Raw genomic sequence first — 15995 nt, forward strand, 5'->3', positions numbered from 1 at the left:
TGAAGCTCCCTGAATGTTAAGAGCTCTTTGGATCTCTGTTTTAAATTATATTATGCATTAAGGCTGCTGTACATTTAGTCCTCGTCAATAGAGCAGGAACACTGTAAGGTAAAAGCTGTCATCAAATAGACATTACTTTGTCCTTTGAAACAAAATAGGGAGGAAGAGTTAAAAAAAAACCCAACCTTTTTTTACTTGCAGTACATCGTATCTGGGTGTTAAACTGCCCCCTCAACATTCATGTTATATTCCCATTTTTGGGGAGAAAGTGGTTTTTTTTGTGCAGCAGTGGCAGGTGGAAAGGCTCTGCCAGGCTGCTGAGACTCTGCAGTCAGAGGACCAGACACCCCCCAACTCCCTGAGAGCAGCACGGAGAGATGCTGGGCTTGTCTGGGGCTCCAGGTTCTGTTCTGGGTGGTAAGGGGCTCACAAAGGGCGTTGGCTGAGGCTTGTTGTGTACCCATATCCAGCTCTGTGACTTTCAGTGTGCGCAGACAGAGGATATTACTTCAGGCTGGGTTCTGCTGGCTGTGCATAGGATGATGTGGAGTTTATCGGTCTTTAATTTAAAAACCAGAGCCCGCTGAAATCAGTCACTGAATTTTTTACTGCCTGAGATCAGGATTTCGGCCCCGAAAGCTTCAGCAGAGCCTCTCTGATGCCCTCCTGCCCGCACTACAGGCTTCCCTAGAAGATAGCCCAGAGCAACCTCAGGCAAACAGTAGGTTCAAAATTAAAATTTAATCTGGTTGAACATTGAGTGGGAAACAAGAAGTGAAAACTGTCAACTGTGCCCAGATCCATTCAGATCACTTCTAGGGACAGTTTTGATACCAAATTATCCTTGTTATGCAAATTTCCTCACCAACCGGCTGGTTCCCAGTTATGCATGGGGAGAAGCGGTGGCCACATCTGCTTCCCGTTTTGCCGTTTCAGAGACGAGCCATCTGTTTGGCCTCATCCCGAACAGCCTGCTCGGTGCTGATTAACTTCCTCACCCCGCCAGCCCCGGGCTCACTGTCTGCTGCAAGGTGTAGATTTTTTTTAAAAGTTTTTTTTTTTATTTTTTTTTTTTTTCTCTTCTCTAACTGCTTATAAACCAGAACCTTCACTTCTCTCCCGAGGGACAGGAAGGCGTTGGTTTGTGTGATTTGCAGCCGCCGCCAGCAGCAGCAGCAACAGCACCAGCTGCCCTCTGTCACTCACATGTTTCATATGCGTGGTCGGGACAGATAAAACCAGGAATTGTTCCGTGTCCTGGGACAGGCTTTAAAGCAAGGGGAACCTACCTTAAATTAAAAGAAAAAAGGAAAAATAAGATGCTGTCATGCTAAATGCAGCAAAAGTCCTGCTGCAGTTGATGGGGCTCTGTTAATCTAGCAGCGGGTTTCAGCCATGCTCACTGCAGACTTATTTTTTTTTGTTTCAGTGTGATGGACTCCTACTGCCCAAAGCCCAGCTTTGGGTCCCTCACTCCCACCTATTCTGTTTTCAGTGAAGCTCTGCAAGTTGTTGGCCCTCCTGTTTGCCGAATACCTGTCTTCTGGCAACGGCAGCAGGATTTCAGAAGCGCCGCACCTCTGCAGCTGCCAGTGCCTTTCCTAAGCACAGTGTGTTCAGCAGCCCTGGAAATTCAAAGTCTGGGTAGCCAAAAATAAAAACAAGCATTAAAAATTAAAACTGGGAAACCAGGATAATGGACCTCCCATTAAGATTAAGACTTCTGTTGCCTTTCACAGGCCAGGTCTGAGATATTTTTTTGTCTTTTGTGATGCACTCGGGCCAGAATCTGCTCTGAAGCAGTGTTTTCCTTCCAAATAATCAGTGTTTCATGGCGGTGAGCACAGGCTGGCTGGCCTGTGGCAGGGAGGGATGCTCTGCAGCTCTGACCCACAAGACAGGCAGGAAAAGTTTTTGTCAGAAATCAAACATTTTGGTTTTTCCAGCTGCAGCATTTTCAGCTTTTTAAGTGTGGCTGCTGCTGCTGAAACTTGAAGCTCTCAGTGAAAGCTTCTCCTTTATTTTTGACCATCTCGCGAGCTGACAAAACCGGCACAGTATCTTCAGTCTATTGGTAAAATCAGGAGCATTTCTAACCTTTTTTCCCCAAATAAGATGTTGAATGGTCCTTGCCCTACCCCATCGCCCCCATCATGTGTGTCGTCCGTCTGTGTCATCCCATGTCCCACCCCACGCCCCACTTTCCCCCAACAAAAAAACCAAAAAAAACAAAAAAGGAAAAGGAAACTGTGACATTATCAGATCTGTGTGCTCCAGTTCTCTGGCTCTTGAGTTCTCATTTTGATATCTACTGAAAGAATCTTGTATGTTTTGGTGTATTTCTTGATTTTAGAAACTGACCAGGAAATGTTGGTTGCTGAGCACATCATAGTGCTGCTTTGGTGTCCGGATGCTTATTGGGAATCCCGTCTGGGGAGTTGAGGCTGAAAATAGGGTAGCTGCGTGTTTGTGCCTGTGTAACAATTTGTGTCTTGGCACCTGTGGCAGATTCTGGTGTAATTTAAACTATGGGAGCAGTAAAAAGATATAAATGTGATGATTTGAAAGAAGGTCTTTGAGAGGCTCAAGTCCCTTGGTTTGTTCAGGGGAAGAGGAGGCTGAGGGAAGACCTCATCTCAGTCTATGGTTTCCTGAGGAGGGGGAGCAAAGGGGCAGGCACCGATCTCCTCTCTTTGGTGACCAGGGATAGAAAGCGAGGAAACAGCATGAAACTCTGACAGGGAAGGTTTAGGTTGGATATTAGGAAGAGGTTCTGTACTGAGAGGGTGATCAGGGACTGGAACAGGCTCCCCAGGGAAAGGGTCACAGCACTGAGCTTGCCTGGGTGCAAGAAGCGTCTGGACGATGCGCTCAGTCACACGCTCTGACTTGGATGGCCCTGTGGGGAGCCAGGAGTTGGACTTGATGGTCCCTATGGGTCCCTTCCAGCTCAGGAGATTCTATGGTTCCGTGATTCTGTGAAGCATAACAGATACTCGGGAATGAATTTTAGCTACACAAAGTTTTGTTTATACTTGTGGATGTCTCCACTTAAGTTCAAGGATTTAATAACCCTGATTAACAATATTACATTTGGTCTGGTTTTGTGATGATGATGATTTACTACCAAATTTACTTTCCAGGAGAGTCATCCCCTGAAACAGAAATCTGTAGATCGTTTCAATTACTGAGAACCAGCTATTACGGTGAAGAGGATTAGGAGATTAAAAGGTTCTTATTATTGAAAAGTAGTGGTAGTTTATGATGAAAAGCTATCACAAAAACTTAAGGAAAATCTAGATTTTTTTTGGAGCCTGTAAAGGAATTGATTACAATACCATTAGAGTTTGGTGGCTTTTTTTTTAATCTCATTTTGTTCATAATAATACAGTTTTACAAATGGAAATATTTCAAAAACTTTATAAACGGTGCTTTTTTCTAAGAAAAGCAGTGATTCTTGTTTGCATTAAATATGTGATGTGAAATTTACTGTGCTCGAACCTGAAGGAAACTGGGACACCTGCAGAGACATCACCTTTGTTATGGCAAATAGTAGAAATAATTTCTCAGTGTTTTATTTTGAATTACCATGACTCTACATGCAGAAGTAATTGTGTTCTGTAATGACTTTGGCTGGCTGGCGGGAGGGACGGGTAAGAGGAGAGGGCTGGAAAGGAAGCAAACTTCTCAAAGTCAGCTGCGGAAAGGAGCCACGCGAGCTCTGGGGCATGTGAGGGACATTCTGGGAGGGAGCTAGACCGTTTAGGACGGGATCTTCCACTGGAGCTGGCTTAGCCAGGCTGCTTCATGTAGCTGGTGCATGCAGGGAGACAGGCACGGCATGACCTCTTTTTATTGTTTGGCCAGAGAAGACGTGTCATGAGGACAGCATGAGGAACCCACCATGGCGTGGGCAATAGGTGCAGTAGTGGAGGCTGAGGCCATGCACGACCCTCAGCACTCCCTCGCTGCCCGCAGAGCTGGGCACACACATCCACACATGGATGGGCACACACGGACAGTCGCATCACACACACACACACACCCTTCCCCTCAACAGTCAGCACCCCACACTTACAGGGCCTCTGGCGGTACAGAACAACCTTCTTCAGCCACTCGGAGAGTGACAAAAGTTCTGGGTTCAGGTTTGGGGTTTGTGTTTTTTTAACCACGTGCTCATGTCTGAAAAGATACATCTCACCTTGCAGACATAATTTAATAACATTGCCAGTTTTTATGAAATTTGCTCGGGTTTTTTAAATACAATGTTCTCAAAGAAAAATGAAGTTACAATATAAAATCACAGGGAAAAGAGGTGTGGAAATACAACTTTTCTAGTAGAAAAGACAGTGTCTGGGGAAAGAAGGTCTGGGAAGGGGTTATTTTTTTCTTTTCAAAAACAGATACAAACTTAAAGCCGTTCACCATATTACACTTGTTTTAGGGTTCAGCTAAACCATATCAGGGTATTGCACCATAGTGGGGAAAAAACAAAAAAAAAAAAAAGAGGGAAAAAGGAAGGTTACACTAAACTAGTTTTCTGAGGGTTCATTTTGATGAGCACACACACCCCATCCTATTTTCAAACCAACTTTGTGTGTGTTCATAAATAAAGTTATTGAAACTCTTATTTCCAAACAAACTGAAGATGATGGTTTTGTGCAAAAAGAAAAAAAAAGTCAAACAACCAAAACCCACCAAAAAAAGCAAGCAAAAAACAGCCCCTTTGTGACCAGAGAGTGCTGCTTGCTCCTGCCTTTAGACTGTGCTCTCTGATACACCGTGTCTTAATATACTTACATATACTACTGTGCTGTTTAATACGTCAATATATCCTGTTAGTGTATAAATAGGAAAGCTCCAGACCCAGGTAACACACCCACTGTGACTGATGGTGCATCACTATGTTGTATGAACTATTTTTTAATGTATATACATACACATCTCTGGATCTAAAATATTGATGGTACATGAAACCACAGGCAGGGAGCGTGCATGTCGACAGGACACAGCAGCTCATACATGCCCTTGTGTGAAGAGAGATGTCACAAAGGCAGCAAACCTCCCCAGTAATCAGAAATCACATCTCAGGGCTAAGCTCAAAGCAGCCTCGAACTCCACCGGGGTTAGGCTTTTAGTACCCAGTTAGTGAACGTGGCTTTATTCGTGTTGGATTTTGGTAAAAGCAAAGAAACAAAACCACCTGAGCAAGCCTCTGCCCCCCTCCCCCTTATAGCTTGGGGCTGTCTTTAAAAAAAAATTAACAATTATGACGTGCCGTATATAGTGGCCTAAATCTAAGGAGAGCAGAAAAGAGGTGTAAGAGCAATGAAGTCAGAACGTTTCTGTACAGCCAGTGTTGGACTTTACGCAGGACATTGCAGCCCGTCTGGGAATTTACCTTGTCCCTGCTGGGCTGGTACCAGTCTCAAGGGGAGAGGGGTGCGAACAGCTGAGAGTACCTCTACCACCTCCGGAAAAGTGAGCCTGTATCAACTTTCCTTGCAAGACAGTAATAACTACAGGCAGCTCATCACAGGAGCCTCTCCCCTCACCTGTGCCCTTCAGGTCATTCGTACACCGGACACCTGGCAGTGCCTCCTTGCTGTGTACAGCCAGTCTGGAAGCTGAAAGCTACGAGGGTATTGTGGGCAGAACCCTAGCTGGGGGCGTGAAAGTGGCAAAGGATTCCTCGTGCCTCCCCCTGCTCCCTGCGCTGTGCTCGGGCCAGAAGGTAACGGGCAAAGACATCTCTCACGGCACCTCGGCAGTAATGCGGGAGCAGAAGGGGTCTCCTCTGGGCCTGCAGGTTATGCTACTCAGTGTTTCCAGGTGGGGTGGGTGGTCATTGGCCACCCTGCACGTAGTAGCCTGCCTGACACATAGGAGCAGTATGCTTTCCCTGTTGTGAGTGTACGTGGCGGCCTACGGGCTTGCCTACGCAGCACTGGGCTCTGGTGACAGGGCTCCTGGATGGGCCTGAGTGCGTGTGCTTTGGGCAGGAAAACATCGCTGCGCTCACCTCTCGCATGCAGCGAGCGTCTTACAGTTGGCATGAAGAGCTAAGACAGGAGATGGTGAAAGCCTAATATTTGTAATTCATTATCTCACCAGGATCTTTCCTCTAACTTCAGCGCTGCTGCTCCTGACTTACACCTGCAAAAGTGAAAGCAGAAGGAGGAACTCTGCGTGCCTGTAATAGTACGTACATATAGGAAACGTATATCAAATATAGCTACATGTACTGGGCCAAACTGGCCTAGGTACAAGCATTGATGGTCCCATCGAATTTATTTTATAACAAATATATGTGCTCGCATGCAGTCGTGAATGGAGAGCGTGTAACTATAAGACAAGACCACCAGTCTTGTTGGTTATGTGGTTGCATTTATTGGAGAATGTCCATTTATTATGCAGAGTGGAAGTATTTATACATTAAGTTAAGAAGACGGGTAATTTTTACAATTGTTGCCCAGGAAGTGTTGCAGCATTGATGACAGCTTTGTGTGCAGCTGCATAAATTTCTACTTCGCACAGTCTCAAAGTACAAGGGTGTTCAGGGAGAGGAATGAACTATTTGGAAGAGGAAGTTAAGGAGAAGATTTTTTAAAAAAAAAAAAATTAAAGGATTATACCATTTGTGTTTGGGGTTAAAATCAACCATAGAACTTTTTATTTTGGCTGAAATGGGGGTACCTGCAGCAGAACCCACCATGGAGTGGGCTCGTGGAGGATTTTACTGTGCTCTGCAAAGCGCTGCAGTCTCTGGTCTCCCTTCAGCGAAACATTGTTCAATTTTTATTTGTTTTTTCTTTAACCTCGAGATAAGTTCCGCTGAAGTACAAGTAACTTAAAGCACGTGGTGAAATGATTTGTTGAACAGGAAGCCAGGGTCCTCAGCACCTTTGCGGGGCTTGGTCCCTCGCTGAACAGCAAGTGCCAGGAAAAAGGGAGACGGCTACAAATTTCAACTGGCTGGTTTAATTCACCTCAGTGCTTTAAAAATAATTAAGTGCGACACTTAATGAGAACAGCGCAAAATCTATAAGAGGACATCTTCTGTGCAGGCAAAATGGGATTTTTTTTTTCTTCATATGTGCGAGAAGTACTTCTGGATATTTTCCAGGCAGTTTAAAAAGATGAAAAATGCGCATAAGGAGACTTTCCCCACACATATTTATAGCCAGTGCCTTTCTCAACTGCACAGCACACTTCTCCAAATAACTAAAACTTAAAAAAAGAGATAAAAATTAAATACAATGTAAACTGTTTATGCAGAGAGGGGATGGGTTGCTTAATAAAAAGTGGGCTTTTATTGGATAGGGAGAGAAAACATTCGAAGGAGAGCAAACAATACCCTTTTTCTATACATTAAATGCAATTCCTACTTCACAGAGAATATTACAAGGGTGGTTCTTCTATCTTTCATGTACCTGCTCGCCTGCCTAGTGACAGAAACAAGGCACGCCGTGATGTTAATACCAGCAGCACCTTTGCAGACGGAAACGTTCTACTTATTACCACCAAAGCAATTCAGGACCCTCCACTTGGGGGGTCCTGTCCCACCTCAGCAGTCTGTGAAGTCATCTGAGATGGGACCCTCCACCTTTAGTTGAGATTCATTTTCCCAAAAGAGTTAAATAATACCAGGAAGTCAAAAAAACCACACGTCTGGTGTAAGAGCCCTACGCTTGGGGTGTTAAGAAAGGAAGCTTGGCCACTCCTGCCTGTCGCGTCCTCGTCCGTGTGGTGCATCCTGTGCCTGGTTAACAGTTTTGGCAAGGGAGGTTTGCAAGAAGCGTCAGGGAAGGACTTTCAGCTACGTGACTACAAAAGCTCCTATATTACTAAAGGTTTTTGGTGATCAAACACTTTCGGTAAAAACTTTAGTACTCATTTTAGAAAACTGAGCTGCAATGTGTGCTACCAAAAGGAAAATCTTTTCTTGTGGGAGAAGATATCTGAACTTTTGATTCTCTTGCTAAATTTACTGCCCAGATTACTTGTGCTTTGTTGCTGTCGTGGCTTGTGCAGCTCCAGTAACGCAGCTGTTTGAAGCTAGATCTGTGCTGGAGGAGTTTGTTTAACTCATGTGGTAACGGTGCTCCCCTCGAGTTATGTGGGAAGAGAATTCGTACCTGTCCTGGCTGTGGTAGCCACACATGTTGCATTCAAATGGATCACGGAACCCGTGGCAGCCCATATGGATCGTATACATCACGTGATCCAAGAAAAGGACTCGACAGTGTTCACACTTATAAACTTTCACTTGCTCGCCATTGCTGGTGATCACTTTGAAAGCATCCTGGGAATTGTCAGTTCCTGCCCTCAGGACATCGTATTGCCTGCTTTCTTCTTTTATGGAGATGCCATTTCTTGCATGGGGCCCTATGTGGTTTGTCAGGTAGATTAAACCACTGCGTTCCTCGTTATTGCTCTCGGTGTCTGTTGAGTCTTGGCAGCTGTTGCTGGGAGAGGCATCCCGTTCGGAGGAGACAGATTTGGCTTTGGAAAGCAGCAACAAGTTTTCCACTGCGCTGTCCTGAGCTGTATGGTTGGAGCGAGCCTGATTGTCCCCGAGAGGTTTGTGGAGCTGATACATGGGGCTGATGACGGGCACCACCTCAGAACCACCTGGTGGTGTCTGGACAAGGGGACGCAAGGACTCTGCCCCCAGGTAACTGATGGCATTATTAATGGCCTGGTCTATAACGTGGGTCTGCATTATCTCGTTCTCCTTCTCATAGTTGGTGGTGGCATCATATGGAAGATCGGGCAGACATTTCTCACCTGCAATGAAAAACAGCCAGGATTTAGAGGGTCAATTTTTAGATCATTATGGAACCAAACATCATGGATTAATAAAACAGCAATATGGAAGAAAGAAAAGAGTTGATCAAATCCACCTCTGAAATTCACCTGAGGTCTAATGCAACTATGCATATTTGTCTAACCTGCAAAGTAACTTGAGGGCTTTGGAAAAGCAAATGGGTCAAAAAAGATTCTGAAAGTAATTATATGGGGACTTGTGGGAGCTACAGATGGAGTACTTCATCCCCCCTTTCTCCTTTCTAACCAGACTCCCTCATTTTCCTCCTGCAGTGAGCAGAGGCATGCCTTTGTGATTAGTGAACACAGAGTACCAGTGCTGCTATAGTGAGCCTGGCCTCCGCACTTCAGAGCACGAAGCACATTATCGATATTCTTCCCTAAAACATTACAATTTTAGACTGGAAATTGTGTGGTTTAGTTTCAGACCTTCAGTTTCTTACAAATAACTCACATTGGCAGTGTGGCCATCTGTCATTTCGGAGAAAAATCAATAAAAATTTATCTTTTTATATCGCCACTGTAAATTAGACACATTACCAGAAGCTACTCGTGTTTCTAGAAAATTTGTGTCACAAAGTTATCATCTACAGGAGCAGTCAAGGACCATGGAAAAAAAAATAAATCCTGTTGGAAGTTGGAATATGTATTTCCTGTGAGGTAAAAAGCCCTATATAGAGCAAGATTATCTGTTACTTGTAACTTCAACTCTGATTTGGGATGCCAAAAGCAAGAGGGTGGCTCCTAATTTTTTACAAAAGCTGGATACCCTAGTATTGAACGCAGAGTTTCTCGACAATGTCTCAAACTTCCTGGACAGATTGACAGGTCTAAGCCAAACACAGAAGGTAAAAGTTGAAAGTGGAAGAAACTAAAACTATTTTATGAACCTGAACAGTCTTCCCAAAGAGTGTCAACCATGAACACTATTAGCAGGCTCCTAATAAAAATGTGCAAATGCAAAGGGCTAAAAAATTCCCACAGGCTCCTAAGGACTCCCAGTAACACACTGTTTACACGTCGGATGGATTTTCTAATTCTGCAGATATTTGGGAAATTCATTGAAAGCCACAAATATCTCTATGAGGTGCTGTCACCATTTCCTAATCAACATGACATTTGCCCGTAGGCCTTGGAAAGTCCTAATTCGTCTAAAAGAAATGCGAATAGGAGCACGGAAAATTTACCAGAAGATCTGCAAATCAACTTATCAACAGTTTCCCACCCGGTTTCTGCTCAGATTGACTGTTCAATCCGTGAAGAGCCCAGAAAACATCTAGCATGATACTATTGCAATGATGGAGCTCAAGTGTAGAAAGTCCTGCTCTCTGCATTTCCCACGAGACACGGTTTCATACCAGTTTGTCCGTGCTCTTCAAGCAGAGAAAGAAACACGCTGAGCGCTGCCTAAGTTCCTGTAAGAGATGTAGGGTACAGGCACCTTCCAGCTGCGCTGCGCAAGCTCCTACCCCCTCTTCTTTCCTTTCCCTATTATTCTGACAATTTGAGCACCGCTCTACTGGGGTGCCTTATTTTTTCTTCCAGATTCACCCTTTCTAATACTGTAGTTTTCAGGCAGAGTCCGAGGCTTAAGATTCAAAGCAGGTGTTGCGACAGGCTCTTGAATTAAAAATAGAAAAGCTCTCCTAATATGCCCGTCCATCCTAGACTCAAGGGGAAAAAAAATGAGGTAAAAAATATTTATATTCTCTGGGCACTGTATACCACTGAATGGTGGGACTGGTCATCACCATACACCAAATTTTGGGCAAGCAGAAGGCATGATTTCAGTAGCTGTTTCTTGGGCAGTATTTGCTTTATCTAGCATAACCAGTGGGTAGTTGGACTGAGAGGATCAACTGCTCCTAAGAAAAATTTGTTTCCAAGTGTCTGAAACAGACACAAACCTGAGGTAGGCAGGTATCCTTTCTGTATCTGGGCAAGGCAGATAGTACTTGCGCTCATTAAAAATAATAGCTCATTGCTGTGGTTATTAGAGCATAAGTAAATTAAACTGCTAATGGTTTGATGCACTTCAAGCTTTGCACTGCTCAGGGTTCTGCAGCAGGTACCTGAAGAGTAAAAATGCACTTGGTGCCTGCGGGCACTCTTTTGGTTTGGTTTGGGTTTTGTTTTGGTTTCTAACCCCTCTCCCTTCTCTTCTGCCTGTTGTTGTAACACGGTAAATGTGTCAACCTCACCCACAGTTCTCACTCTCTAGATTGGATGGCCCAGTTCTGCTTCCAGGTCTGGGAGCTATTCCAGTTTGGAATACAGAGAGAATTTTACAGGTAACAGGCTTAGTTTGGTGAACATCCTCACTTTTGAAAGATAATGAATTTAGCCTTGAGTAAAATCAAGTGAAGTAGCAGATGATAGTCTTTTCCTTATGCGAAGGATGTCAATTGCTCTTTCTCCCTGGAATTCAGCATGGGGATTGGGATGACATGGTAATCTACAGGAGCCATAAACATGTTTTATTACCCAAAAGCTCTCCTGACCAGTCAGCCCGACCTTGTATTAATCAGGAATGTACCTATTACATGAAGCAGCAGGTGAGGATTGGAAAAGGAAGAATCTGGGGGCATTTTCTTGTCAGCAAAGTTCATCCTTTTGAAGGTTAGCAAATTTCCATAAATATCTGCTGTCAGTAGGTTGTCTTCCTACACCACACCCTGAATAACTAACTGACAGGAAACTCTGCCCTCCTAAAACTCATAGTTAAACTGGCTGTCTTCACTGTTTCTCAGGGTGAAGAGAGAAAAGGAGAACAAAAAAGCTGGTCCACACCCACAGATACATCGCAGAAAGGATACTCACTAGGAGCTTCTAAATTTTAACACTTAACACTGGAGCTTTCACAGAATTAGTATTTTGCCTAATGCAATCAGTTACTAGAGTGTACAAATGATCTGGTTTGCCTCGCACAGTTGACACAGTTTTTGTAACTACCTCTGCTACAACTGAACTGTTGTCCTGTTACAAGCATAAGCATTTCTTATCCTTAACTACCTCCTGGAATTGTGGCCTTCAGACTTGAAGACAATCTTGGACTTTCACTTCAAACCTTTCATTCTACCTCCTCACGTAGCTGACATCCCCCTTTCCATGTCTCAGAAATACTAACTTCCCTTTAAACCCTTGTGTCCTCCTTCACAAAGGTATATTTTGAATTTCTCTTCCACAAAACGGTCTTTTTGTGTGCCTTGATTTTTGACTGAAGACCTTCTTAATCTGTGATTTTGTTCAAAGACTCCAGTTTTATCTGCTTCCTATAAAATAATACTCTAAATGAAGGTGCAGAGAATGATCAAAGAGTCTAACTAGATATGAGTATGTGCTCTCCTCTGTTCCCCCATGCTTTTGCTCATTTAAGACTAACTCAGTGTGGCTGAAAAAATACTGTCTGTGGGTCTCAGTATTACAAAACTGGTGTAACCACTACTTGATATGGGCCTGCCAAACAGAACAATATGGGTGCAGCCTCCATTTTTATAGGTGTAGGCTCCATTTTTTTTTTCATTTTTAAGACAAAAGCTACCAGATGCAAATGGGCATGAAGTTTTTGCATAATTTATAGAATGTACACAGAGATCTTTTAATTTTGGTATATTCTCAGACCTAGTTTTTTATTTATTTCCATGATAATTTTGGGGCTGTATAAGTATACAGACATTATGAAGGGGTGAAGAATAATATCCAGCCTATGAGCAAGTGTTCACAAACGCTTTCACAACCAACCAGTATGCCCAGATCTGGATGTCATCCAAGAAGTTAAAAAAGTGACCCTGAAAGTGTGGTCAAATGCTTTCCCAAGAGGAAACTTATCTTCAGGCTCTAAAGGCGACTTCAAGAGCCTGTCCAGATCTTGCAATGATCTGATTCATAAGCATTAGAAAAAGACAGGGAAATGGCTTAAAACTGATCTCCAGATGTGGAAAACGAAGCATGCAGAAATGCGTGCTGGAGAACTTTGGTTGGTTTTGGGTGGGTTGGTGTTTTTTTTTTCTCCCCCAACACATTGCTGTATCTGATTCTACAGAGATAGATATTGCTAATTTAGTAAAACAAGTAAAATTATAAGGCAAAAGTAAAAATCCTGTTTTTTGAGTTTTGTTTTGTTTTATTTTTTAGGAGACAGCAAACGTTTAACTCTTACCAACAAATTTCTGAGGCATAGAGCTCTTACGTTTGGCGACGTTACTTGCTAGTCTATCCAGCACGAGGGATCTTTCTGACCCTATCTTGCACAGGTCTTCAGCCATTTCACTCTGGTTAGTTTCCTCTTTTATGACTGAAATCAAATGACATCAGAAGGGTTAGGCACGCTTGTTCCATTTTAATGGAACTACTGTCTTCAGGTTACTGTTTCTCAGCTAATGTCTTTTAGCTCCCGACCAGCTGGAAGGAAGAGCTCACCCTGCAGACACAGGACGATCCTGACTCGTGATAAGGAAGCTCCTCACGCTGACTAGTCTGTGTATGTGTCCATGTTTCCCTCGTTTAGGATACAAAAACGAGATCTCCACTGCAAGGTGTCTGCTTGTACCTAATGTAACCCCTCCACCCTCATTCTACAGCCACACTGTATCTCCATGAATAAGTTACATCCTACCATTGCTCTGGACATGAAGCAAGTTCATCTTCTCACCCTCCCACTGTCACCCCCACCCGTCCCCCTGCACCTCTCCCAGGGGAACCACCTGTATGAGCACTGATTGTTTCATTAGCTGGAACAATGGGCTTCTCAGCTCTGGCAGTGGGTGATGTGTTTGCAGACTACACCAGCCCCACCCCCCCCTTTCCTCTGGTTGCCATACTTCCTTGATGCAATTTCAGACTTTAAATGGCAATTTAACCTAAGCTGCTAAAGCCACATCTATAGAGAAGCATCAATTTCCAACAGTCAAACGTGTTTCCCAACCTCCTGGTACAACTGAGACACTAAAATTAGACAGGGGCATAGCTGTGGGGCTCTGGGAAAGTGGAGACTCTTTCACTACCTTTCAGTTCACTGCTTCCCTCCAGAAACAGTAGGGATGTGTGAAAGATGCACACTCTGGAAAAATGACTATGAAAAATGTATGGAAAGGTGTTTCTGACTTCTGGTATCTAAAGAAAGGTGGCATGCAGTGTGATCAGAGCACAGATAACATTTCAGAGTTTGTTGGGCAAAGGAGGGCCACAGAACAGAGACAAAGGGGTTAATTTTACTTTTGCCTGCTTCTAGGATATGGGTGTTTTTCCTGAACTTATGGGTTGCTATTAAAGGGAGAAGCAAAAGATGATCTGTAGGCTTTGATTCTGAAAGCTATTTCAGTTAGATGCACCACTCCGCTACGTTTTGCCTTCTGTGCCTGCTGAGAGTTTATCACTGGATTTACGGGTTCACAGAGCCCATTACTCTGGTACCTGGATGTTTCTCAGTTCCTGAGAACACACGGCTCCTCTACGACATTATTTTGGCAACATACCAGTGCTACAGAAGGATGTTTGTGGAAGTCTCGTTGTTCCTGAAAGATGTGAAATCAGGGGATAATCGGAAAGAGAAAGGCCGAGCATTGGAGGGTATGTGTGGTTCATGAGTCCCTGCTGCACCGGCACGTTGCTCAGTGACAGTGACCATGGCAGTGGCCAGGAGTCTCATGAAGTTATGCCCCAGCCCTGTAAGAGGCTAAAGTCGGTGACCAGCGCAAGCTAAGAGCAGAATCTGGTCAAGAAGATGCAGGATAGTTAAGGGCAGTGATGGTATCTAGTCACCACGGAAGCAGCACAGACTGGCAGCAGCTTGTGCTGGCTCAGGCTTCCAGGTGCCACTTTAGAAGGAGACATAGAGAGGATGCTTTAAAGCAGCCTGTTCAGCAGGGGAACAGAAGATCTATTTTTTTAGTTCACAGTTGATATGATCAAGTAATCTCTGCTTAGGATATAACAGCGTTCAATTCCTGATCAGCTCAAGAGAGGGGAAGCTGTGTATTCAACTTTCAAACTTTTAATGCTGCGACTTCTAAAGCTGCTATTAAACCCCACCCTTGAAACTGGCCAAACTGAATCATGTCCTAACTCCCAGCCTCTGCAGCTGACATCCCCTGAAATCTGCCACCAACCTGATCACCACTGGGGAAAAAATAAACAATCTTTCCAAATGGAAATCCACAAGTGATGAAATAAATTATAACTGATCCTTTTTAAACCTCTTTTAAACTACTTCTGTGGTTATTTTATATTGGCCTGGTGAGGCTTTAGCACACTCCCACTCAATGGAAATGCAAAACCCCAATTAATATCTCTAAGACAAGAACTTTACATGCCTAGTGAGATTCTGATCATCTACAAAAAAAAAAAAAAAAGGAAGAATTTTGCCATTAAATCCAGCAGGTTCCTAATGCCATGCTGGATGTCATTCTCTTCAAGAAAGCACCCAAAAGTTAATATACAGATAAAATCTCTTGTTCCCTCCTTACTCCTTTTTGCTGGATCTTCACCTTATTGAAGTACTTTCCCCATCATATTTGTTAGATTTACAAGCTGAGGGAGAGCTGTAAAAAATGATTCCTCCACAGCAGAATGTCAAATTAGATGCCCTAACAAACTTTTGTACCACAGCTTTTCAATCTGGGCAGGGAGGGGTTGGTAAACAGAGCCTCAATTATGACTCTAATAGCTCCATATCACACCACGAAGTATAAGAACAATGGTAGTATAACTAGTTGTTTTTCTAGATGTAACGTAGACTGCACTGAAAATCTGAGAAGGACACTCACTCATTCTCAACTGTTCCACCATACATATTCATTTTTGAGTTTACAGGGGAAATAAATAATGTAGACAGAGATAAATGGTATGTTTGCAGTGAAGTAGAACAGATTGTTCAGAATGCCAAATGCTAGGAAAAACATGGAAAAGTCATACATTTTTCCAAATGTATGAAATTGATCTCTTAACTGAGAACAATTTTTTGTTTTTCTTTTCAGAGTGAGTTCTTGGCAGGACACAAGGTCTAAACATGGAAGTTATTCCTATTTTTCCCCCCTTGTAAAAGCACTCCTATTATATCAAACACGGTACTTCCAGCACATGCAAGGCAGAAGTAATTCTTTTCAGCATTCACAAATTCCTCAAGTTTTCATTCCACTGAGATATTAGATAGTGAATCCTACACCAGT

General features: G+C 43.5%; 1 protein-coding gene across 17 annotated transcripts in view; it reads right to left on the bottom strand.

Moving 5' to 3' along the window:
• Positions 1-8083: 8083 nt before the first annotated feature.
• The window catches only part of IKZF1 (IKAROS family zinc finger 1), a gene marked incomplete at both ends in the record, with an annotated part of 55623 nt that continues 47711 nt past the window's right edge, over positions 8084-15995 (bottom strand). For 7 of the 17 annotated variants that reach the window (XM_084279812.1, XM_084279818.1, XM_084279817.1 and 4 more), the window contains 2 exons: positions 8084-8790; positions 12989-13123. In XM_084279812.1, the coding sequence (XP_084135938.1) occupies positions 8084-8790; positions 12989-13123 (842 nt within the window). The remainder of the gene's footprint in view (positions 8791-12988; positions 13124-15995) is intronic. The other 10 variants (XM_084279819.1, XM_084279816.1, XM_084279814.1 and 7 more) reach the window with 2 other exon arrangements.

The sequence above is a fragment of the Gallinula chloropus genome (assembly GCF_964237585.1).
Source record: "Gallinula chloropus genome assembly, chromosome: 2".
Classification (NCBI taxonomy): domain Eukaryota; kingdom Metazoa; phylum Chordata; class Aves; order Gruiformes; family Rallidae; genus Gallinula; species Gallinula chloropus.